The sequence below is a fragment of the Saccopteryx bilineata genome, chromosome 1 (genome assembly GCF_036850765.1).
Source record: "Saccopteryx bilineata isolate mSacBil1 chromosome 1, mSacBil1_pri_phased_curated, whole genome shotgun sequence".
Taxonomy (NCBI): Eukaryota; Metazoa; Chordata; class Mammalia; order Chiroptera; family Emballonuridae; genus Saccopteryx; species Saccopteryx bilineata.
In genome coordinates this window covers 224,684,885-224,710,236 of record NC_089490.1, presented here as the reverse complement: position 1 = coordinate 224,710,236, position 25,352 = coordinate 224,684,885, and the positions used below count along the sequence as shown (strand labels likewise).

At 46.5% G+C, this 25,352-nt stretch overlaps 1 protein-coding gene across 1 annotated transcript in view; it reads right to left on the bottom strand.

Moving 5' to 3' along the window:
- Positions 1–25,352, bottom strand: part of KIF26B (kinesin family member 26B) — a 461,617-nt gene that overhangs the window by 52,040 nt on the left and 384,225 nt on the right. Inside the window, exons 6-9 of the mRNA XM_066236524.1 lie at positions 13,909–14,115; positions 8,814–8,907; positions 7,389–7,651; positions 3,337–3,520 (exon numbers count right to left, since the gene is read on the bottom strand). Of these exons, the coding sequence (XP_066092621.1) occupies positions 3,337–3,520; positions 7,389–7,651; positions 8,814–8,907; positions 13,909–14,115 (748 nt within the window). The remainder of the gene's footprint in view (positions 1–3,336; positions 3,521–7,388; positions 7,652–8,813; positions 8,908–13,908; positions 14,116–25,352) is intronic.

Genomic DNA, 25,352 nt, shown 5'->3' with positions numbered 1-25,352 from the left:
GATGCTTTCAAAAACCATCCTATCAACAGGGGTTTAAAAGTTCTGTATAGTGAACCTATTACCTGGAAGCATCAATAGGGCCATCCTGCTTGAGACTTGTAGAGCAGCTTCTGATCATAAGGGCTTTAGGGCCCCTTTTCCCAATGCAGGGATTCCAGAGAGGGTCCCTCAGCCTCGGTAGAGTTAGCTTAGCCAACCAGGAGGGGCTCCATGTCCATTGAAGAATCAGTCCCACCAATGCTCCAACAACTTCGTAAACCAGTGAAATAGTTTAAGCTTAACCTACTGCAGTAGCAAAAAAGTGATGCATCAACACAGAATTTTCTGTTCTCTCTTGACTGGACATGTGTGATACATTTTTGTCTACTTCCGTGTGGATCGGGGGGTGTGTGTGTGTGTATAAAATGCATATATGTACATAAGACTCAGGTGCATATACACACGGGGTATTTAGCTCCTGCCCCAGAGACCTCTTTGAATCTGACATCTAAGATTCAAATGGCCAGTTAACAGCAACAAACTCTGTTCTCTCCTTCCCTGCAGGGTGGCTAATTAATCAATTTTCCCTTAATTGAGTTCTGGCTGCCAGATCTACAGGGGTTATCTCTTACATATAAGTAAACAAAATTTCCATTTTAAACAACACTCCAAGTCTCCTCATTAAATTTTAAACAGACATAAATGTACAGAAGTCAACCAAGCCGTGGGCTAGGAGGCCATGTGCGTTCCGGTGTTCTGGCCTGGTTCCCTTCCCCATAAGAAGCCAGGTGCCATTGCAGGCAGGTGACATCTCTAAGGCCTGCGGGTCCCCTCATGTCCACCTGGCCTCCTGCTCTTCTTTGTTCTCATCTATAGACACATTAGAAAGCACCCAAAGAAGTTCGGGAAGCCATTAATGGTACTTGCCTTTTTCTTTAACCCAAATTTATTATTTAAAAGCAATTTGCTTCCAGAATTTATAAAGAGAAAAAAGATGAGTTTGAAGTTAAATATTTAATACGTGCCCAACACTGGCCAAGTACTGACTGGGGCAGAATGTTGGGTTTAGGGACTGTCCTCGCCTGCACTTTTGTGGAAGCTGAGTTTTAAGTTCTTACAGTTGAAATAATTTCATTAAATTCTTCTTTGTTTTCAAGAGTTCTCCCTACTGTTGGATTCCCAATTGAGAGCAGAATTATGAAATAAAAAGTGAAAAATCAAAAACAGAGTTGTTTTCAGCTCACTTTATGATCTGCCAGGAGGCAGAGGCCCTCCACCTCCATGTCCCTCCACTCAACACCATTTGGAAGCCACTTGGCTCAAGATTCAGATCTTTTGTGAGTCACCCTTTGCTGAAAGTACAAGCATTTACTGCAGTCTCTGATTAGTATTATTGTTGTTATTATTATTGACAGCTTAAAAGAATAAAATAAACATCTTTCAGACTCCCACACTCACGCAGCTGAGGGCAGGGTTTAAAGCAGCTCGGAATGCTGGGAGAAATGTGGGCGCAATCCTGTTCCTGCCCATCAAGGTCCGGACCCTGTCATCTTGCTCCTAATCCGTGTTTCCTTCTTCACGAAAGTTGTTCTAAACAGAATTTGCTGTGCATGGTGTGAGCCCTACCTTGAGAACCAATCTGCTCTGAAAGAGTCCCATTCAAAATATTTTACTGGTTGCCAAGAGAGACCAGGTCTGATGATGGTATGCCTCCCAGGCTGCCCAGGGTATGAAAGTGAGGGCCAGAGCAGGTAGCCGAGGATGACGGGGACATCCATGAGGGCTAGCCTCAGGGAATGGGACTCCTGGCTAGGCCAGGGTACATGATGAGATTTCAGTCCTGAGGGGAGGGGTACAGGTGAAGTTTTTAGGTCCAGTCTACACTAGATGAGGAGGCAGCCAGAAACATAAGTGAACAACTAGTACATGCAGCAATGGGGATGAATTTCAAATGTTTCATGGAAAGAATGAGACACACAAAGCCACAAATGGACCACATGATGCCATTCATAGGATATTCTGGATAATGGCAAAACTCTAAGGACAAACATTAGATCAGTGGTCTTCAGGGGCTGAAGAGAGGACTGACAAGGGACAAGAGGGAACTTGATGTGGTGATAGCTTGGTTCTATATCTTGATAGTGGTGACGGTAACATAACTGTATAGATTTCCCAAAACTCATCTAACAATTCATTAAAGGGCTATTAATAAATGTAAATTATGCCTCATTAAACAACTAAGAAGTAGGAACAATGGTAGAAGACTGGGCCAACAGAGGCGTTGGGTTGGCAGAAGGGAAGAACTTCCACTTGGGGGCAACAGATGTCCCCAAGAGCCATCTACAGTATATTGGCTTGCAATACTCTGGGCCACAAGGAGACTTGGGGAGCCAAGGTGGATGTCTTCATTCCAGGCTCCACCACCAATCAGCTGAGCTGACTGCCTTTGTGCTAGCTGGTTAGCCTCACCACTTCCACTCACCAGAGTCGGTCTGCTCACTCAGGGTTCCTGTTTGCTTGTTTTGGCATCAAGCATCCTTGAGACAATCATTCAGAAAGCTCTGGGGGCCAGCTGGCTGTGTTTTAAATGTTCTACAGAGGTGGACACTGAGAGACTGTGAAAATGGCTGCTTGGCCACCCCAGCCTGTGGCCCACCGCTGGCCTTAGAAAGCCCAGTGAGGTGAACTGACCACTTTGCCATGGTCCAAGATCCCACCTACATACTCAGCTGAGCACTGCCACCCACCCACTGGGCACAGACATACATTACTTGACAGTCAAAAGCTAGAGCACTGTACCAGGCCAGTGAACTTTGAAAACATCCAGGAGTGGCCTACACAACCCAGAATTGGGTTCCTGGTGGTACAGCTCTCATGGGGATGGGCCTGGATTTTTATAAAGAAGTGTCATTGACGGGCACTGCCTGACGGAGAGACACAGCCAGAGCCTGGTTAGTCATTCAGATGTCTGATTTATAGACTACTTGGACAGCATGACTTGGTATGATTAACCAGCTCATGATTAAGAACATGTTGCCAGGGCACTTTGGTGGATAAAAGTTGGCCTTTGTGATGAGTACCTTTCCAAGTTTGTGAACCAAAAGATACCACTGAACGGCTCTTGTGCTTCTTAACTCTGTTCTCTCACATTCCTACAGTAATGACATTCATAAATTACCTTGACCAAAGCAACTCTCTTCCCTTAGACAATTCAAAAGTCAACTTCAGCCCAGACTCAGCGATGGTCTGGAACCACAAATCAGCGGACTGCAGGCTGGTGAACAAAAGATCATGGTCACCCTGATGCAGGGTGGGCTTCTCCCTAGCGAGGGTGGGAGGACCCAGGGCCTGACTTACTTCCCCCTTTCCCACTCTTCTCCATGCGGTACTGGTAGATGTGCAGCGTGAAGAGCATGTGGGAGTTGCGGTGGTCTTCCTCGTCGCAGTCCTGCTGGTTGCCATGGCGTGAGGCGATGGCGGCGTCCAGGAAGAAGGCAGCCTTCTCCGCGGTGGGCGCCCGCAGCTCGCTCTGGTTCTGAAGCTGGAAGACACAAGCGAAGAGCTGAGGCTGTGGGGCGAGGGCTTGCCACCCCCCTGCCCGGCTGCCTGCTCAGCATCTTAAAGCTACCTGCCTCGCCAAGGCCCAAGTCCTTCTGAACACGGCCTAGACTCGTGTACAATTCTCAGCTTACTCCATTCATCTCTGAAGATTCACACTGAGCACATTTATTGGGGGACACCTAGTGTTCCCTGTTTTACCATTTAAGTAGGATCTGAAAATAGCAGATATGAAAGGCAAAGGGACGGGACCAGAGGACCGCTCATTACCATGCTGGGCAGCCCATTTCCCTAAGAAAACACAAGGGATGGGACTGTGTTTGAGGGATATGCCAGCATCCAAGGGAGGAGACTGTTTCCGAGGGATGGGACTGCCTCCACTTTCCAAAGACTAGATGGCTGCAGACAGGTAGGTTGCAAAAATACGATTTTGTTGATAGCTTTGATGTCCCAAAGAAGTAAAAGAACTCGGTTAGCTTTAACTCAACTCCCATTTTTCCCCCAGCTTATTTAATTAAAGCCAATTTTAGACCCCATTCCCTGGCATATTTATGAACAAGGAGGGTAAAAAATGTATGAAAACACCCAATACACTTGAACGTCTCATCTACCTCATTTAAGAGATATCTAGCCCTGGCCGGTTGGCTCAGTAGTAGAGCGTTGGCCTGGCGTGCAGGAGTCCTGGGTTCGATTCCCGGCCAAGGCACACAGGAGAAGCGCCCATCTGCTTCTCCACCCCTCCCCCTCTCCTTCCTCTCTGTCTCTCTCTTCCCCTCCCGCAGCCGAGGCTCCATTGGAGCAAAGATGGCCCAGGCGCTGAGGACGGCTCCATGGCCTCTGCCTCAGGCGCTAGAATGGCTCTGGTTGCAACAGAGCAATGCCCCAGAGGGGCAGAGCATCACCCCCTGGTGGGCATGCCGGGTGGATCCCGGTCGGGAGCATGCAGGAGTCTGTCTGACTGCCTCCCTGTTTCCAACTTCAGGGGGAAAAAAAAAAAAAAGAAAAAAAAAGGGATATCTATTTTTCTCATTAGTTACTAAATTCATGTGCATGGCATACTCATTGATTAAAGAAAGCATTGTGGGCAGCGTGGCTAAACCCTTTGAGATCCCTGGGCCATCACAGTAAACCTGCATCAGAACAATATTATCAGAGTTTCACCAGTACTTTCTTTTTGGGGAGAGAAAAGGAAATTCATTAATTCTGATTTCTTATGGAAATGATTTGCAGTATATGTTTCTGGGTTGGTTGAAATTCTGAAAATTTTCTATTCTCGCCATACCTATGATTCTGGACTCTGAAAGCTGATATTTGGGATCTGAGGCCATAAAAATCTTCAAACTTCAAAGGGAGATTCTGTGGTGCTCACTGTATTCACTCAGTCTGGCCAAAGAATAAACCAAAGAATTTTTAAGATCTTTCAACAAGAAAAGTTAATCCTCTTTTTCACCTTTGGTTAGCCAGACCTCTCACCTACACAGAGCTTCATCAGTGGAGAAGGGAATGAATGTCATAGCGTATCTAGGTGTCTAGGTGATTCTCGGAGCAGGAACGGGGAGCAGGTGGACACTGATTTCCACCCCTGTGCTGTGTAGTTACCATCAGAGCATGTCTTACACTTCAGAACAGTGGTTCTCGAAGTGTGGTCCCTGGACCAGCAGTAACAACATCACCTGGGAATTTGCTAGATAGAAAGGCTCATTTTGGAGCTCTAGCCCAGGACAACTGCATCAGAAACTCTAGAGGAGAAGCCCAGTAATCTGTGTTGTAACAAGTCCTGTAGGTGACTCTGATGAAGACTCAAGTTTGAGAACCACTGGATTAAGGTTTTCACAACCAACCAGTTTATATTGTAATTAGGTTCCACATTCAAATGGTATCTGATGCAGCTGTTAACACTATGAACCGTTAATTTTAGTCAGACATGGTACCCAACCTGTGGGTGTTGCTGAGAACAAATCACACAATCACAATATAATTGCTGTGGGTGTTCTAGTGACCTCAGGAGAAACATCTAAGAGGGCTTCCTGGATGATGTAACATGTAGCAGAGGCCTAAAGGAAAAGGAGTTAGCCCAGTGGTCGGCAAACTCATTAGGAAACAGAGCCAAATATCAACAGTACAACGATTGAAATTTCTTTTGAGAGCCAAATTTTTTAAACTTAAACTATATAGGTAGGTACATTCCTTATTGAGGTAGCGACCGCACATGGTATTTTGTGGAAAAGCCGCACTCAAGGGGCCAAAGAGCTGCTTGTGGCTTGTGAGCTGCAGTTTGCCAACCAAGGAGTTAGCCAGATGAAGAGCCAGAGGGGAGGAGGAGGAGTCTACACACAAAGAATAGAATGTATGAAGGCTCAGAGGTAAGAGGGAGCAATACTGGTGCCTTAGGGTTTTGTTACTGAAAGTGTGGTCAGCCGCTGGGGAGTCTGTTAGAAATGCATCATCAAGGGTCCCCCCCCCCCCCCCCCCCCGCTCAGACCTACTGGACCCAAATCTGCATTTTAACAAGACCCCCAGCGATTCATTTACACACTGAAGATTTTCAGGGCCCTGGTTTCCTTTTATCTTTTTTAATTTTTCTGAAGTGAGAAGCAGGGAGGCAGAGAGACAGACTCTCACATGCACCCGACCAAGATCCACTCGGCATGCCCACCAGGGGGCGATGATCTGCCCATCTGGGGAGTTGCTCTGCTGCAACTGGAGCCATTCTAGCACCTGAGGCAGAGGCCACAGAGCTATCCTCAGCGCCTGGGGCCAACTTTGCTCAATGGAGCCTTGGCTGCAGGAGGGTAAGAGAGAGATGGAGGGTAAAAGAGAGATGGAGAGAAAGGAGAGGGGGAAGTGTGGAGAAGCATAGAGTTGCTTCTCCTGTATGCCCTGGCTGGGAATCGAACTCGGGACTTCCACATGCTGGGCCGATGCTCTACCACTGGCTGAGCCAACTAGCCAGGGCAGGGCCCTGGTTTCTTTGAGGACTTAAGTGCAATTAAAGAGGCGTGGCAAGGAGGGGAGTGGCCTTGGAAATCTGGAGGAGATTAGGAATGAAAGATTCATAATAGGAACAGAAGGATCTGAGCTGTGGGAAGAACATGGCAGGTGGGAGAAGAAGGGAGCATCCTCATCTGTGGAAACGATCCTACTCGGGATGAGGCAGGGACAAACTGAACAGGTGCCTACCTATAAAAGGAGGCCTTGGCTAAAACTAGACAAGAAAGTCTCCTGCCAGAGATGGGAAGAACTGATTATTCTGGATGTGAACCAGGCTGCTCCTGAGCCATACCGACACCCATAGTCACACAGCAAGACAGAAACGCTCAGAACAGGCATGACCTCCTGAAGAGGCAAACTGGAGCGTCTCTTGGCTTCCACAGTTCTAGGAATTCTACCACAGTTCTAATTAGAAGGTGGTTATTAGTTTTTCCTATAGCATTACTAATCCGACTGCAGACCGGTGCCAGGAAACAGTTTACAGAGCCATAAACAGCCCTAGTAATGGCTGTAGCTATTTGTGCACAGCAGTAAATATTTCGGTTTGTTGTTAAACAAAAGAAAGATTGTGCTTTTTTTTTTGCACCCTCACCCTGAAAGGGGTGTAAAGAAAGTAAATTCAATTTCCTTGCAATGCTACAACAATTGTGATTCCTGCTCATTGTCAATTAGATTCAAGGTACAAATATTTAGGTTGGGCGAGCAGATGGCCCCAGCGCTGGTGGCCATAAAGTTCCAGTCCACTTTAAAGTAAACACGAGTAAACCTCCTGGTTTACATGTTAGTCACTGGTGGAGTTGCCCCTGCCTCAGAGGTAAGGAGGAGCCTTCTCAGAGCTGGCCAAGCTCCAGAGCAGTCACCTGTGTGCCACAGATGGGATCCTCGCACAAGTACACGCCCGGCGACTGGCCGTCCTGCAGGCTGCCCGTGGCCACCTCGGACAGCAGGTCCCTCAGGTTCTCTTCTTTGCCCCACACTTCCACGGCTGAGATCCGGACTGAGAAACGGGCTCCGGTTTTTTCTTTCCGTTCATTTATCAGCTTGAAGAGCCAGGAGATGGCACAGGGGATGATGCCTAGGTTCTGCATGGAGTCGTCTTTTCCGATCATGGTGTAGGATTTTCCTGGGGGTGGAGGGGCGGGAAAGAGAGAATGGCACTTTGAGCATCCCGGCGTTGTTCTATGGTCTCAGGGACAGACATCATGGATGCGGGGGAAGGGAAAAGAGGACATGAAAAGGTGAGCAAAATACTCAGTATTTGGTAACCACAGAAAGGCAGTGCCTAGGACTTCTGATTAAATGACTGCGATAAAGAGCCCTGGCAAATGACAAGGTTAAATGACAATGGACCTCCAGGAGGATCCCAAAAATCACAGGCTGCCTGGTTCTTCATTGTTCTACACATAGTGGAAAGGCAGGGACTGTTCATCACTGTTATGGTGTTTTTATCATCGCCTCAGATTAAATCCACACAGTTAATATTTTATAGCCCTTCTCAAGTTAAATGCTGTCTATATTTTTAGAGCATGAGCAAAGTCCACTAAAATCAGGATCACTGCTTTCATCAGAGATGGAGAAGAAAGGGGTGGGAAGACAGTGTCAGAGGGATGTGAAGGGCTTCCTGTCCCAGCCTGGACTTGGGTCCCCTCATCTCCAGGGCCTCTGTGGGCATCTCAGCCAAGGGACATGTTTTGGAGCTTCCCCCAATTACTAACTTTTCAGGCACAGAAGGTAAGATCTGGTGAGCAGATGGCCATAGGTCAGGATGAAGAAGGCACCTTGTCAGGGTGTTTAGCTGCCTCCCTCCCAGGGTCCAGCACAAGGACACTCTGATGTTGGGAAGCAAAGGATGGCCGTCAGACTCTCCCCAGCCAGGTCCAATCACGGTTCTGGGCTTTGCTTGGATTTGCTCCTCTGACTCTTACATTGGCTCTATCACCAATCCTCATGAGGGTACAGGGGGCCCTTTCTGTTTCCCAATAGCCCCTGCTAAGGAAATGTACATGTTCCTGCTGCCTTTCTGAGGATGACCTTAACCTAGACCAAATGGGAACCACCCCACTACTCCTCTGATCATCTCTGGACCTTGAAGGCCTTCCTAGACAACTGGGTAGCTACTTAGATATTTACATTTCAAAAGCAGAAATGATAATTCATGGTTATTTAATTCAATCCCTAAGGGAAACAACCTTTCCTTTCATCTGAGGACTCTGGGACAACGCAGAAGAAGGAATAGGGTGATTGGGGATCCAAGGAACAGAGAAACAAGTCCAGCTCTCACTGACCCAACTTGGCATGGCCGAAACAGAACACGCAGCCATCTGCCCCATTGACCACAGACTGGATCACCTCCGCCACGGTCCCAGCACACACTTCAGCCTGGCGGACATAAGAAGAGACAGATGCGGTGAGCAGACCATTAACAATGTAAGTGGGAGCTGCTTCCCTGGGCCTCACGCTCATGACGTCCCCAGATGGGTCTGCCTCCTGTACCTCTCCCTCCACCAATGTGAACACAGTAACTGCAGCTCACCCTTCTGCTAATTTCAGGTATATTTCAGCTGCTATCTCTGCAGACCAGGCAGAAACTGGTCGGAATGGGAACAGAGGGTTCTTTGAGGGACCTCATGCCCTCCTCTGCTGCTATTCTCATCCCCGGACATGAGAATTTAAACTTTAAACTTTCCATAGGCTTTGGTAACTAGATCCTTCCTTTACACACACACATATACATACACACCCCTTATACAATGGGCTAGGCTTAGTAGAGGGAAGAATGTGACCCGCCATTTCAGGAAAGTGACCTTGAGAAATACTTTATTTTAATATAAGCAGCAGTTCTGTGATGTCGGTGTCTCCCAGTCTCCCTCCTCTTTCTCACTTGGCATCTCCTCTTTTCAAAGCCAGACTTTCCTTTCTTTCTCCACAGATACAGCGAACGTCTGCAGATCCTTCACAAGTAAAATGCACTACCCCCGTGATGGGCCAGGCTCCTGACAACTTTTTGCATTTTCCCATTAACACCCAAGCATATAGTGCTGTGTGGAGCATAAGGACTCGTCAATTTTGTGGGCCCATGTGGAGGTCTGGGTACAGGAGAACAGACTCATCCTCTGTGTGCTGCTCCCTCCTCCCTGCCTGTGCCTGGAGCCAGGGCTCTGGGAAGCACTCCAAGGCTGTGAGAATGGACTCACAGTCCTCAGAGCACCAGGCCCCCCAGTGGGACTCTGAGACCAGTGGCCTCAGCAGTGAATGTCACCATTCAGTGCCAGGCTGCAGCTGCATAATGAACCTAAGTGTTCAGAAGTCAATTTTCTCTCCCAAACCAAAATGGAAAAACCACATCCCAACAACTGTGAATTGTTCTGGTGGTCGCCTCAACAACTCTGCTGGGAGCACCTCCCAGGTGAAGGGGACATCAGGACAGGGCTGCCATGGGGACCACAGGACCAGGCAACACAAACCTGGGGTGAAACCCCAAGACAGGCTCTAGGATCTGATTCATTTGCCAGAGGCTGAATGAACTATGCTTTCTTTGTACATAAAGAAAGATAGGGGTTAGGAGGCTGAGAGCTCACGCTGATTTGTCCTTAAAAGAAACTACATTAGATTCAAGGTCAGCAGGGAGAATGTTGGTTGTGCATGGACCAACGTGCTGTCACCGAGTCACCTGTGCCAAGGCCCGAAAGAATCATTGCAGGAGAGACCTCACATGGCACAGGGCAGGAGGTCTCCCCGGGCAGAGTCCCTGTGCAGTGCACACTGGGAAGCATGGTGAGTGAGCCGTCCATCTGGAGGCCCCGTGCTGCTTTTCTGGGACCCAGAGAAGCCAGCAGCCTCCTGGGCATGGGCCCCGTGGCAGGGCCACATCTGCAGGAAGCCTCTGCTGTCCCGCAGGTCTGAATCCTCCCACTGCCCGGCCTGCTAAGGACTGAATTTGCCCCCTCCAAAGCTCACAGGTTGACACCTAATGTGAGAGTCTGAGGAGATGGGCACTCTGGGAGGTGACTAAGTCATAAAGGTGGAGCCTGCACGGGAGGGATTATGAAAGAAGCCCCAAAGAGCTCTCCGGTCCTTTCCTCTGTGTGCAGACACAGCGAGAAGACACTGTTTATGAACCAGGAAGGGGCCCTCACCAGACACCACGTTTGCCAGCACCTTGGTCTCAGACTTCCAGCTTCCAGCACGGTGAGACATCAATTTCTGTTGTTTATTTTGTAATCTGTGCTGGTTTGGTATGGCAGCGCAAACAACAGACAAAGTCACCTCCCCAAAGCCAGACCCAGTAGCGGTCGGCCCCCAGCAGCGAGAGCTGGCGACAGCCAAAGCTGCTTAAGGATTCTAGGAACAGCTCATAAGGGCAAGGGGAACTGTTCTAATGGCTCCTTTACTTCGAAAAGCTGATGTCCTTAGACACCAAGGGAAAGTAAAATTCCTAACTGTCCAGGGCCACTAAGGCAGCTGCCGCTTTACAGACCAACAGTAAGGAGCTCAGAGCAGAGCCCCGCCCCCACCCCAGACATGGTTGGGCTTTGCCACTTTGGAGGCTCAGGCGGCACTCAGCCCTTGAGGCTGAGCCTAGCCATGGCCAGCAGCATGATATTAGTATGAACAGTGGTGATTTAATATTAAAAATAGCTCACATTTACTGAGCACTGACTATGCTCTAAGTACTTCATGTATCCATTCAATGAATCCCCACAGCCTTAAGGAGGTACATTTTGGTTCTGTCTCATTCTACAGGTGAGAACACTGAGGCCCAGGGACATTCAGTGACTTGTCCAAGGACACATTCCTAGGAAATGGTGGATAAGACACAACACCAGCCCTGGCTGGGTAGCTCAGTTGGTTAGAGTATTGTCCCAAAAAGCCCAGGTTGGAGTTCAATCCCCAGTCAGAGCACATATAGGAATCAACCAATGAATGCATAAATAGGTAGAACAAATCAGTGTTTTCTCTCTCTCCCTTCCAATCTCTCTAAAATAAATAATTTTTTTTTTTAAAGAACACCATATAGAACAGTCTCAGAGAGGTCAAGGGGAAGAATCTAGAAAAGATGTCAACTCAGGAAAGGGGTTATAAACAAGAGACTCCAGCTTTGAGTCTCAGTTCTCTCATTTGTGATGTGAAAATGGCAATACACCACAGAATTCTGGGAAGAATAAGTTGCATAGGAAACTTCTTGAAAACTGTACATTTTTCCAAACTATAGTTCAGTACAGTATTGGAAATGTTAGCAAACCTAACGCATCCTAAAGTGAGTGCTTCTAACATTGAGCATGCGAGCTCTGCAGCCGGGTATGAAACAAAAATAATACTAACAACAAAAATGGCTCCTTTTTCTGGAATAAATTTAAAATGCATTCATAGTCCACACTGAATTTAGGGTTTGCTTTGGAATTCTTACAACTTAGGGAGATTTGCTTTTATAAAGTTTTAACAGTGCTAATTAAATTATTTGTGGGCCATTTATTGGCCCTAATATCAGCTTTAGATTAGTGAGCCCATGGAGTGGGACAAAACACAAAAGAAATGCAATGATCGACCTGGAAATGCTGAGGTCGCCGGTTTGAAACCCTGGGCTTGCCTGGGTTTGAAACCCTGGGCTTGCACATATGGGAGTTGATGCTTCCAGCTCCTCCCCACCTTCTCTCTCTCTGTCTCTCCTCTCTCTCTCTCTGTCTCTCCCTCTCCTCTCTAAAAAAAAAAAAAAAGAATAAATAAAAATAAATAAATAAATAAAACCTTTAAAAAAAAAAAAGAAATGCAGTGAAGAGGGAAGCCATTGAACTGGTTCATAAAGTATTTTGTCTTTTCATGGTAAACTCTTTGGAAACCACATGCTCAGCCTGTTAATGACAAAAGCCTACAACATGTGCTATCTGCTGACGGTGTGATGCAGGCACCTGCGTGAACATCATGTCTTCCTACCTGAGATGCAATACGGAAGAAGTTAACAGAAGCTGCAAATGCTAGCTGTTTTGTCCCTAGGTACCGCTAGAGGGTATTGGTCACTGTATTGCACTATGTTTTGTATAAATCTTGGAGAGTGCTAGAAATTTATCAGGAAGGTGCAGGTGTCTGATGTTGAAATGCAGGCAAAGCAGGCATCTGTGTACCTACAGCCTGGGTTTATAGATGTCCCTGAGAAGATTCGGTTGCACCAGTTCATTGCACATGAGTTGCCCCAGATGGTGCAACTGGATCTTCTATGAGACATCTGTTCCTACTGGGATGGGCTCTAGGAGCTTTGGGTTAGGAATTTTGGCACCCCGCACTCCCAAGATTATATTCATAGCAGATGAATAAAAAATGGTCACAGTTATCCACCTTTCCCTGTGTGTATGCCTCTTGCAGGGTGACTTTGCAGCCCCTCCAATTAAGAGGTGGAGTCTCTTCCCCACCCCTCGAACCTGGGCCAATAGAACACAGCAGAAGAGATGGTGTTTTGATTCTGAACCCACATGCTTGGATCATGCCATTGCCCTGAGGGGAAGTCCAGCACAGCCTCCTGGTTGATGAAATGATGTGGAGAGAGATCAGATGACCTGGCCACCGCCATTCTAGACCACTCGAAGGCCAGACAACCTCCAAACAAGTGATAACATCCAGCCAAGATCAGCAGAGCTACAGAATTAAGCTGAGCTAGGGACAGAAGAGTGCTCAGCTGACCACAGACTCAGGAGCAGTAATAAATGTGTCTTATTCTAAGCCACTGAATTTTAGGGTGGTTTGTCATGCAGCAGTAGCTGACTGACACAAGAGCTATCCCAGCCTCCCTTCTCCCTCCACTCCACATATCCAGGCCACAGGACTGTGTGTCCACCTCCATTTCCCTGCCTATGTATGTTCCAGTTTCTCGCTAGGACTACAGACTTGCCCTCTTCAGGGTCCTAAGATCCTTATTAATTCTAACCCATGTCCTGGAAGCGCTTTCCCCCTCTTACCCACACACAGACCAGCTGCCAGCACCTAAATTAGGCTTAACCCTCCTTCTCCTTAAGGGCAAAGGGCGTATTTTGTTGAAATCCCAGCACGATGGTCCTGCCCATGGTATGACACCAGCTATTCATAAGACTGAAACTGTTCAATGGAGCTCAAATAGGCTTCTAAGCATCACGTAGTTGGAGTAACTGGTCCTTCAGAGTGCTCTGCGTGACACCGAATGAGTCACCAGGTCCCAGTGAATGATTAAAATTGCCTGGTCAAGGCACATATGGGAGTTGATGTTTCTAGCTCCTCCCCCCTTCTCTCTCTCCCTCCCTCTCTCTCTCCTCTCTAAAAAATGAATAAATAAAAATAAAAATAATTAAAAATTAAAAAAAAAATCTCCTTAAAATGAATTAACACTGCCTGCCCCCAAGGGGAGTTCATACTTACCTGAGAAGCATCTTGTGGAAAAACTGCATCAAAGGCAAACATCTTAGGAGGCACCTGGTTGCCCCTCTTTTGGAAGGCATTTTGACCTCCACACATCAGGGGGTCATACAAGGTGATCTGCTTCTTCCGTGGGTCCACCTTTAAGAAAGAGCTAGACTCTGAGGTATCGCGGGCCAACGTGGAGCAGATGCGAAGCATGACTTTCACCTGTGAAGACACAGGAAATGGGACAGAGGTGGATTATGCTGGAGGCGATATGATGGAACACCCTTGTGTACTCTGGAGACATAAGCATACATGGTCGCATGGAACCTTCACATGGTAAATTATGACAATGAGCCCAATGAATTAGCAATCTGCGCCTCAATGGGTTATGAGAAAACTTATTTATAATTACCAGGTAGAATATTTTGATATGTCTGTTACTTCATTATAGAAATGGCACACCATGTTCTTTGTCTTCCTATTAATATAAATGGAAAATTAACTGTCCCCTGGTGGCCCAATTACATAGATGAAAAGGTACTCTGGACTACCACGCATTCGGGCTGGTATAGTTCCCAGAATCTCACAGATCAATAAACTACCGACATAAAAGTGCCCATAATTTACTTTTCACCTCTCTCTGCTCATGAGGACTCTTGGAGAGAAAATCCAGTTATTAGTGTCATCGTTAGAGGCCTGTGCAATGGCCTGTTTTTAATGGCCAGCATTTGAAATGTGTTCCAAGGGGCAACAGTGATGAAAGATGTGTGTAAACCATGTTATCTGGCATCCCATTGAGTGCATGGAAGTTGACATTTTGGGGAATAAAAGCACATCTCATTGGGAACCAGGAGGCAGCACCCCTCTGACCCACCTCCTGAGAAACTGAACATGGACATTTCTAGTGTCTGTGACCAACCCAGCTCCACCCACATGACTGAACATGGTGCTTATGGAAACACATGCTTTGCCCTGGAGTCCTAAGGTGAGCAGAAGTCAAGTTGAAGCCACACACACAGCTCTGGAGAGTTGGGTCCTGGGGAAAGAGCCAGCATTGGGTCCCCTGCCGGCTCTTTGTTACTGTGCTGCTAGTTCAGTCCAACTGTGTTGAGCAACTACTCTGTGCCAGGTACCAGGCTAGGCACTGGGAATACAAAGACGTGTCCTACATTAAGTGGCAGGCAGAGATATACACAGGCACGAATCATTTTGTGCTATGATATGGCCAATTCTGAAGCCCCATACAGGATACTTTTTAAACTCCTCGCTGTGTCTTGTCTTCTTCAGCTAATCAACAGGCAGGTCTGATGAAATCTCAGTTATGCAGTTTTGGGGAGGAGGCTGTACATTTTTCTTTTTTTAATAATTTTATTTTTTTAATGGGGTGACATCAATAAATCAGGATACATATATTCAAAGATAACAAGTCCAGGTTATCTTGTCGTTCAATTATGTTGCATACCCACCACCCAAAGTCAGATTGTCCTCTGTCACCTTCTATCTTGTTTTCTTTGTGCCCCTCCCCACCCCCTTTCCCTCTCCCTTTCCCCCCTCCCCCCTGTAACCACCACACTCTGATCAATGTCTCTTAGTTTCACTTTTATGTCCCACCTACGTATGGAATAATGCAGTTCCTGGTTTTTTCTGATTTACTCATTTCGCTTCGTATCATGTTATCAAGATCCCACCATTTTACTGTAAATGTTCCGATGTCATCATTTCTTATGGCTGAGTAGTATTCCATAGTGTATATGTGCCACATCTTCTTTATCCAGTCATCTATTGATGGGCTTTTTGGTTGTTTCCATGTCCTGGCCACTGTGAACAATGCTGCAATAAACATGGGGCTGCATGTGTCTTTACGTATCAATGTTTCTGAGTTTTTGGGATATATACCCAGTAGAGGGATTGCTGGGTCATAAGGTAGTTCTATTTTCAATTTTTTGAGGAACCACCATACTTTCTTCCATAATGGTTGTACTACTTTACATTCCCACCAACAGTGTATGAGGGTTCCTTTTTCTCCACAGGGAGGCTGTACATTTTTAAATAAAATCTGTCAAACACACAGAAGTGCTCAGAGAAGGATCTATATAGTGTCTAATGGAGTGGAGTTGTCCTCTTGACTACCTCAGCCCTGTCTGCCGTGTGGGAATTTGTTTACTGTGTATAATCTGACACGCAAAGAATTTTGAGGGCACTGGGCTCATCAGATATCCTATGCGGTGCCCAGCTGCTCCTGTTCTCACCCCTGATGGATAGCACTCAAGTGTGGATCTGGAGGATGGGGTCATGGTGGACGGAGCACAATGCTGGGATGAGACCCACCTCCCGGGGTTCCAATCTTGGTTCTCCCACTGTGAGGTCACACAATGATACCTACTATTTCCTGAGGCTGTTATGTGTTAGGGCCATGCTGTTACCCACAGTATTTTATTTAATCCTTCCTAGCCTGGGTGCAGGCATACTTGTCCAGATGTTACAGAACTTGTCTCACATCACTGAACCTGTGGATGGTGAGGCTAGGATCTCACCCTACCACTGTCCAGCTCCCAAACCTGTACTTTTCCATTATGTCAACTTCCGCTTGCCATACACGGTCGAACTTCTCAGAGCCTCAGTTTTCTCACCTGTATAATAGGAATAACAATGCCTATCTCGTGGGACGGTTATGAAAGTGAAAGGAATTGACATGTGAAGGACTGAGTGTGGGGGCTCCATCCCAGAGTGGGTGAGTGTTGCTCTCCCTCTTCCTCCTCCTCCCAATACATGCTCCCTCTGAATCATAAAACCCTGGCATTTTCCAATCACAGTGTTAATGATAAGGTTTGAAACTCCTTGTCCTGGACTCTGGGCGCCACAATTCACAACAGGACGGGATCACTGCCAACAGAGCTTGGCCTTCTTTACAAGGCTCCTATTCACGGGACACCGTCAAGTCCCACAGTCACTCTGTATATGACAGTAACCACCACGTATGTCTACATCTACATCCCATTAGGGCAATTTTCTCATTCACTGCGAGTGTCTGCAATCTTATTTCAGTTCTATTCATTCATATCGATTTGTCCCAGTTACACAGCAGGTGTGGTAAGAGCACGTCTTCAATTTGCAACCTTTGGGGGCTATCTTGGGGCCTCCAGGCTTTCGGTGAGCAAATCCCTCCAGCCTAGCCTCTGAATGGGACTAGTCAAGGCTGATACAATGCCAGGCAGAATTGATGGAGTCACATGGCCCACTGCTTTCCCATCTCACAACTCACATGCAATTTCTGGGTAACTAGAGGTGCTGAATGTAAAAGACGAGCTAAGTCAGGCATGGGCCTATGAGGGAAAGCAGGAGAGAAGGGGCTGAATTAGTGAGTCATTTGTCAAAGGAGGAATTCTCCTGCATCTTAATGAAGTTCCAAGCAGTTCAATTTCTGCAGACAGGCTGAAGATACCAGCACTGGTCTGGCCAAGGAGATACACAGTTCTTAAAAAAACCATCAAATCTTGGGCTAGGGGAGATGCCGCACTCCATTCTTTTCTTTGCAATTGATTTAAATACATGGATCTTTTTCCCTTTTAAGGAAGGAAACTGGGTTTTTCTGCTTCACCTCCTTGGTGTCATTATTTCTTTAGCCCAGCACTCCCCTTCCTGCCTCGTCCTCGCTAATTAAAGTGCTTAGAGGAGACCACTTGTGATCCAGAAAAGACCCTGGACTCCTAGCCAGAAGTTCTCACTTTTGCTGCAAACCCTGGTAGTTTCTTAGCAACACTGACTTCAGCCCTCCCTGCTGCTCTGTTACCATGCACCGCCTCTCCCCAGCACTCAGGGTGAAAGAGACAGTCACTAAGTCACTTCCACTGGCAGGACCAGAGGAATGGGACTTAGAGGGCTAAAGGCCCAGGGACAGTGCGGGGAAGGAGGGCCTGACCCCAGTTCAACCAACAGCAGGTCAGCACTGTCTCCCGCAAAGACCTCCCTGGGTGAGACCTCCTCTGCCATACTTTCCTAATTACTCCATGGACACTGCAAGATAGCGGGTGCTCTGGGCAGCAGTGGTCTCTGTGACCTGCTCCTTCATCATATGCGCACTTCCTCCTGGGCCACATGCTGGGAGGAGGGAGGACTTGTGAGACACTCAGGAGAGCGGGAGTGAGAGCCCAAGTGCAAACACTCTATCATGTCGAGGCAACTACATGGCCTCAGGGGGCCAGTGAGTAGTGGGCCCCCCAGGTGCTCACTGTTGCCACCACACATGATCACATGGACAGATAGATACTCCTGTCTGTCCCTAGCCACAGAGTACAAGCACATGGCACAGACCCAGGGAGGCTGTCCCTCTGCCCAAAAGCTGGCCAGTATGGGGCTGACTATACAGTTCAGGGGTGCTTGGGGTCTACTTGACCATTTGAAGGATTCCTTTCTATATCAAATTAATAACACCAGAAGACTTTCTCCTAAGCTTAATTTTCAAAATTAAAGCAAAAGACTATGTAATGTACATACACATACACAGTGAGAGACAGAGAACAAATTATTCTCCCCCCCCCCCCGTTTGGTTTGCTCACCAAAACAGAGACAGATTACTACACAGAGAGCAGGCTGACAGCTGTTGGGGAAAGGGGAGGGCCGGGGGGGGGGAGGGAATGAGCAAAAAGGACCAAAAAAAAAAAAGAGAGAGAGATACTCATGGACACTGGCAGCAGTGTGGTGATTGGGGGGGGGGGGGGGGACAAAATGATGTGAACACACAATACAGTGCACAGAGATGTGTTGTAGAACTGGGCACCTAAAACCTGTATAATTATGTTAACCAGCGTCACCCAAATAAACTCAATTAAAAAAATATATATGGTTTGCTTACATGTTTGTAAAGGTGAGAAATCCATATCAAATTTGATCTGAGCATCTAAAAACTAAGTGTGGTCTTTCCCTTATTTTTATCCCTTTCTTTCCTGTCTTGATCAGATGTGATGGATGTGCTCACACTGTCTACTTACGGTACATTAGTCACTTCAGGAGAATTCTCCAACCATTTTAAATAAGGTGATTGGAGAGACAGGAACGCTAAACAGTGTATGTATTACACTCGCTTTTCTGCTCTACCAAGAAGTTAAGCGACACTCCACATCCTTCTGTGCTTAGGACATTCTGGCAAAACTGTTGTAAAAGATTTTGATGAAGTGCTAATTTCAAAAACACACTGCAAGAAACTAAGGGGGCAGTTTTCCAACCATTATTTAAAGAGCACTTTGCTCTTTATAATACAAGATTCCATTGCTAGCCCACCATGGCACACTGAACCCTGTAAGTAAGACCATTGTGCTCATTTAACCTGACGTGGGAGAGAGACAAAGATGTTCCGAGGAGAAGCACATTCAAATTGAGTTTTACAAAAGGAGGTGGTTTACACATTTGTCTAATGAAATTTCTAGAAATGATCTGAAATTACTTTTTCTGAAGGAAGATCTTGATGGTTTTGGAGGACTGAAAGGTTCCAAAAGTTTTTTCAGGAGTTCACAAGAATCATCTGCCAAGTAGTAATGGCCTTGGGGGTCTCAAATAACTCCAGTACCAAGAAGTACAGGCAGGGGGGACAAGGAGGCCGTGGGCCCACATTTCCAGAGGGAGCTTTTCAACACATCTCACAACATCAGTGTTCCATGAAAACACACTTACTGTTAAGAATCGCAGATCCATACCAGACAGGACCCCGGAGATTCTAGCCACCATGTAGCTGAGTTGTTAGTTACAGAATAAAACAAAATTAGATTGCATTTCTTTGCATAAAACACTGTGATGATCCTACTTGACTAAGTCAAAGACCGCGGGGCTGTCTTCACCTGGGGGAAGTCAGAGTGGTTTGGGGGTGCAGTGGGAAAGAGCAGAGCATTCTGGGTCTATTCTGGGACAGTGTCTGTTCTGCGGACAAAAATCAATGACGCAGTCAGCCAATCAACCCTCTGCGCCACCGCCATAATGTCTTTAAAAGTTTCACCAGTTTTACATTTACAAAGGCCTCTCTTTCTTCCATTTGGCTCCCACAACAGCTTTGTTAAGGGCATATTATTACAATTATTATGACCTTCATTCCTACTTTAAGGCTCAGGAGATTGAGGTACTTCAGTGACTTGTCCAAAGCCAGTCACTTTGCAAAGGTGAAAGGGTACTAGCCTTTGACCCGTTCTCTCTGTAGTGAGTGTCCTGGTCAGACCCAGAAGAGGGCTCCCCCCCACCCCCGAACCCAGCAGGGCCTGAACCTGCTCTGTCTGTGGCTGGGCCAGAGCCGAACCACCTGAAAGGAGCCAGGCAGGGGCTGTCCCTGCGCCTCTCCCTGCTCTGGGGAACCCAGATCCTCAGAGGTACCGACGAGTGAGCTCAAGTGGTGCCAGACAGCAAGTAATGAGCAGTGAGGCTGTCGGAGGGAGAAGGGTTACAGCAGGAGTAGTCAACCTCTTTATACCTACCGCCCACTTTCTATCTCTGCTAGTAGTAACATTTTCTAACCACCCACCGGTTCCACAGTAATGGTGATTTATAAAGTAGGAAAGTAACTTTACTTTATAAAATTTATAAAGCAGAGTTACAGCAAGTTAAAGCATATAATAATTACTTACCAAGTACTTTATGTTGGATTTTTTGCTAAGTTTGGCAGAATAAATCTTTATAAAAACAACTTACTATAGTTAAATCTATCTTTTTATTTATACCTTGGTTGCTCCGCTACCACCCACCATGAAAGCTGGAATGCTCACTAGTGGGCAGTGGGGACCAGGTTGACTACCACTGGTTTACATGACTAAACGTCAGGCTGGGCAGGGTGACAAGTGATGGCCCAATGAAGTAAGTGTGAGAGGATGTGTGCAAGACCAGCCCACAGAGCCCGGTAATGAGATGCAGTCAATAAAGGAGTGCTCCGGGGAACAGGGCGGGGGGGTGCGCATTCCCAAAAACTCTTCATCCACAGGCATCTGTCACCAGGATGCAGCTCTGGAGGAAGTAGAAAGCCAGGGAAGCCGTCCTCCTGCTGGGCACTGCTCAGGGCCAGCAGCCTTTGGGAGAAGGGTCTCTCACACCAATTAGCAGGTTGGGGAGAAGCTATCCGGGCTGTGAGAGCGGAGACAGGCACGTTTCCAGGCCTTGTCTGTTAGTGGAGACCGAAACTCTGACAGCAGCCTATTAGAAAGGGTCTCATGTCCTAGCTCACCACATGGGGGAATTGATTTTAAGTGTATGAGCTGGCTGAAACATTTGTGCTAAGACATGGGCTTTCTCAGGTTAGAAGTGAAGCAGGAAGTGGGATTCTGTGGAATCCCTGGCTGACCCCTTCAATATTAAGGACACTGGATGCCAGTGCATCCTCCCATGTGACCACTGGAGTTTGGCCTGGAGCTGGAGAGCACACACTCTGGAGACAGGTGGCCTGGGTTTGAGTTCTGGCTGTGCCTTTACAGATGTGTCTCTATGTATAGTGATTTTACCCCCTGCAGGCCATATCTACAAACTAGTCATACTAAGAGTAGTGCCTAGCAGTGCTGTTGTGCTCATTAAAAGAGCAGATGTTGGTAACACCTCTTACAACAGTGTCTGTACATAGTGTGTGCTCAATAAATGTTATCTACCGTATTTTCCATGTAAAAGACATTCCCATGTATAAGACGCACCTTAATTTTGGGGCCTGAAATTTGAAAAAAAAATGTATTACATAAAGTTACTGAACTCATGTTTTATTCATCATTAAACAATGAGTGCAAAAACAACAAGCATGATAAATTGGGAAATGCAAGTAAAAAAATCTACAACCCCTGTATAAGATGCACCCAGTTTTTAGACCCCAAATATTTCGAACAAGGGTGCATCTTATACATGGGGAAAAATGGTATTATTACTTTATAATAATAATATTATAATTTTAATATAGCTTTAGTATCTTTAATATTTATAAATTTTACAATTATTCTCATTATCGACAATATGACTCTGCTGGAAAGAGCAAGAACTTTGGAGTCAGAAAGATCCTGGCTCTTTCTAGCTGTGTGACTAGACAATGTATAATTTTTGCATGGTTTCCACATCACTACAATGGGAATAATAACCCAAATCTGGAAGGGTCTACATGATTATTAAGCAAATAATCTGCCAAGTCCTTGGCACAAAGTTGGTCCTTGATAAATAGTAGTTACCAGCATGCCCACGTCTTCAGAAATCTAAGAGATGATCCCTGTTGTCCCTACATCCACCTTGGACCTCAGAGGTCAGGAGACCTAGTCACTAGATTCTTAATCATTTATATCCACATGACAGCCCTCGAGGGCGGAAATGTTGCCTCCCCACACTGTACAGAAATAACGCAGGCTGCTCGCTTGCCCAAGGCTGCCTGAGTTTTATGAACTCAAAGTTAATGTTAAGTCTTCTCACTCCCACCCACACCCTCTCCTACTTCATTATTAGTAACTCTTGGGTAAGCGATAATCAGAGAAAAACTATTGTGATTAGTTTGTGGTCATTTCATCTTTTGACACCCCTCCCCCCAACGATAAAAGGGTATGGAAGGCATTTCTGAGGAGGCAGCAGTGGTCACTCCTTACACTAGAATTCTTCCAAAGGGGCTCGGTCTGGATTTTAGGACTTATTCTTAATAAAGGGCCCATTCACTGCAAAAGCCCATGTGTGTGCTGTGATCGGAGCACAAACAGATCTGTCATTAAACAGCAAACACTTGGGAAGTGCTGCCCCCACCGGTGCAGACTGTCTGTCACTACAGAGATGCTGCTTGCTGGCTTGAGAGACAGCGGATGGGGTATGTTGTTTCTCTTTCCTGCAGCCCACTTTGTTATAAACACGGAAACTCCAGCCTGCTAATAACCTGACACCTGATTCAGTGTCTTCTCACCCCACCACCAACTTCTCCTTGGTCCTGGGAATTTCAATGTCCTATTGCTTCTGCCCTTCAAACTATGTAAATTAATATGCAGGAATCTCAAAATAAGCCAACATGACTGTCTAGAAACACTAGCTACTCGATCTACCATGGGACTGTGGAAAGCACCGTACTAAGCAGCCTCTAAATCAAAAAGGCAATGGCCGTAATCCTCTAATAGTTAGGTCTGTATTTTCCTGGCAGTCATCACGTAAGTGTATGTTATTTGTAGAGGGTACCACGCACAACCTGGGGCTATAAAGAGCTTCAAAACCAGTTCTTGTCTTCAAAGGGCTTACAGTATAATAGCTAAGACAAAAACCATGTAAGAAAGTGTTACAAAAGACTTCTGTCCCGGGCAATAATGAGCACCCATATGGGGGCGAGGGCATTCTCATTAGGGGAGCCGGGCCAGGACAGGATTCCTGAAGATGTTCAATGAGACTTGAAGAGGAGTCGGTGTCAGTCAGACACCCAAGGCAGGGCACGGCACACCAGGCAGAGTGAGTATGTGGGTCAAGGCATGAAAGTGTGCGGCTGGAACCTGCAAGTAGCCACGGGGCCCTGGGCCACGTTTCTTAGCTTCTCCGTGCCTCAGTTTTCTCATCTGCAAGCTGGAGATGGGAGCAGTGCCTCCACCTCATGCGAGTTGTTATGAGGACTGCATGAGATGATACATGTGGACTCCTGGCAGAGCCTGGCACAGGGAAAGGGCTCGGTGAGTGTTATTTGATGGCTTTACTCTGATGCCATTTAGAGTGGGCAGAGTGGAGGAGGGGTGAGAAATTCAGCTGGGAAAGTAGGTGGATGTCAAATTGCAGAGAGACTTAATTTCCAAACTAAAAAGTCTGTACTTAACCCAGATTGGGGCCGCTGAGGACAGAGAAGGACGGTAACTGGGAGGGAGGTGCCCACTGCTGCCTGCAGGACACAACTCAGCATTCACAATTTCTCCATCTGGAAAACAGTAACAAAACACTGCCAACTTCTTCCAACTGGGGCTGCTATGAACTCAAGGGGAAAAAAATGCTCGTTCAACTTATACTTGTATAGCATAACGTTTAAGAATGTGCTGACCACTTGCCCATGTGTCCACTGCGGGGCCTGTGTCGATGGCATGGCTCTGCAGAGTTAGCGCCCGCTGCGTGCGTGTGCACTTGGTGCCTGTATCTGCCATGCAGCTCGACAAGGAGAATAACGAAATCAGTCATCAGACAGACAAATATTTATTAAAATGCTAATAAACTTGACTCCTCTTACCTAGGAGAGCAAGCATGCCAAAATGTTTGCATTCAAGAGAAGAGCCAAAGAAATATCTGCTCCAGAAGTCTCAAGAAGAGAATGTTTGTTTTATAGCCATGTACGTTAATCCATAGGACAGAGATGGCTCTGTTCTGCCCACAGAACAGACGACGGTGGTGGTCGTCAGGAGCTGCCTGATACAGAAACATCTCTTTCCCCCCTGCTGGAGGAGGACTAGAAGGGCTGGATTGTGCATTAGCTCACCCACTGGACATTTCTCTTCCCTGGGTCTGATGCCTATCCCTGGTTAGTGACTGGGTTTCTATCACACAGGTGAACAGAACAGACTCTTTCCTTTGTAAACTTTTATGAGGCAATTGGCCATCTAATATGGCCTCCAGAGGCACATTTTTGTTTAAGTAACTACAGATTCCAGGGAATTAACTCCACACAAGCACACAAGAAAAGCTCCTGTTTTCTTCCTCAAGGTCAGCAAACTCTTCCAACTTAAACTACTTGTTGCAACCCAGACTGCTGGAGCCCCTCCCAGAGTTTCTGGTTCAGCAGGTCTGGGTGGGGCTGGAGCAGTCACGCTTTCAGTGAGTTCCAGTGGCTGGTCTGGGTCTCACACTTCTCGGGAGGTACGGTGGCTTCCTCCTCACCGACGCTGGGCCACAAACCCCACTGTGAATCACAATTCATGTGACTGTCATGCCCTGGGGAAATGAGTCTGATTAATCTGAAAGATCCTAGTAGCTAAAGAAAGGATGTTTTTGTACTGTCAAAACAGAAGTGGCTTCTGCTTCTATTCCACAGACCTACTTGAGGGAAACTCTTGAGTTCTCAAGTGAAATAAGATGTGTCAACCTTCAAAAAAGCAAAGCAAAGCAAAACAAAAAACAAAAAAAGATGTGTCAACCTTAGGAAGGGTCAATAGTTTAAGGAACTTTTCATCTAAAAGTATCCCACATCCTGCAACCATACTGGTTTGGTCCTCTAGTTTTTGCCTCCAATTGTTGTTTTTTTAAAAATTATGATTGATTTTTTTTTTTTTTTAGAGAAAGAGAGAAGAAGGAAGAGAAAAAGAGAAATATCAATTTGTTGTTTCACTTATTTATGTATTCATTGGTGATTCTTGTATGTGCCCTGACTGGAGATTGATCCTGCAACCCTGGCATGTTAGGGTGATGCTCTAACCAACTGAGCTACCTGCCCAGGGCTCCAACTGCTCTTATTACCATCATGGAAGCATAAACTTCCCACAATAAAATCTAAACAAACTCTTCCTTACAGATTCTTTTCTTCTTTC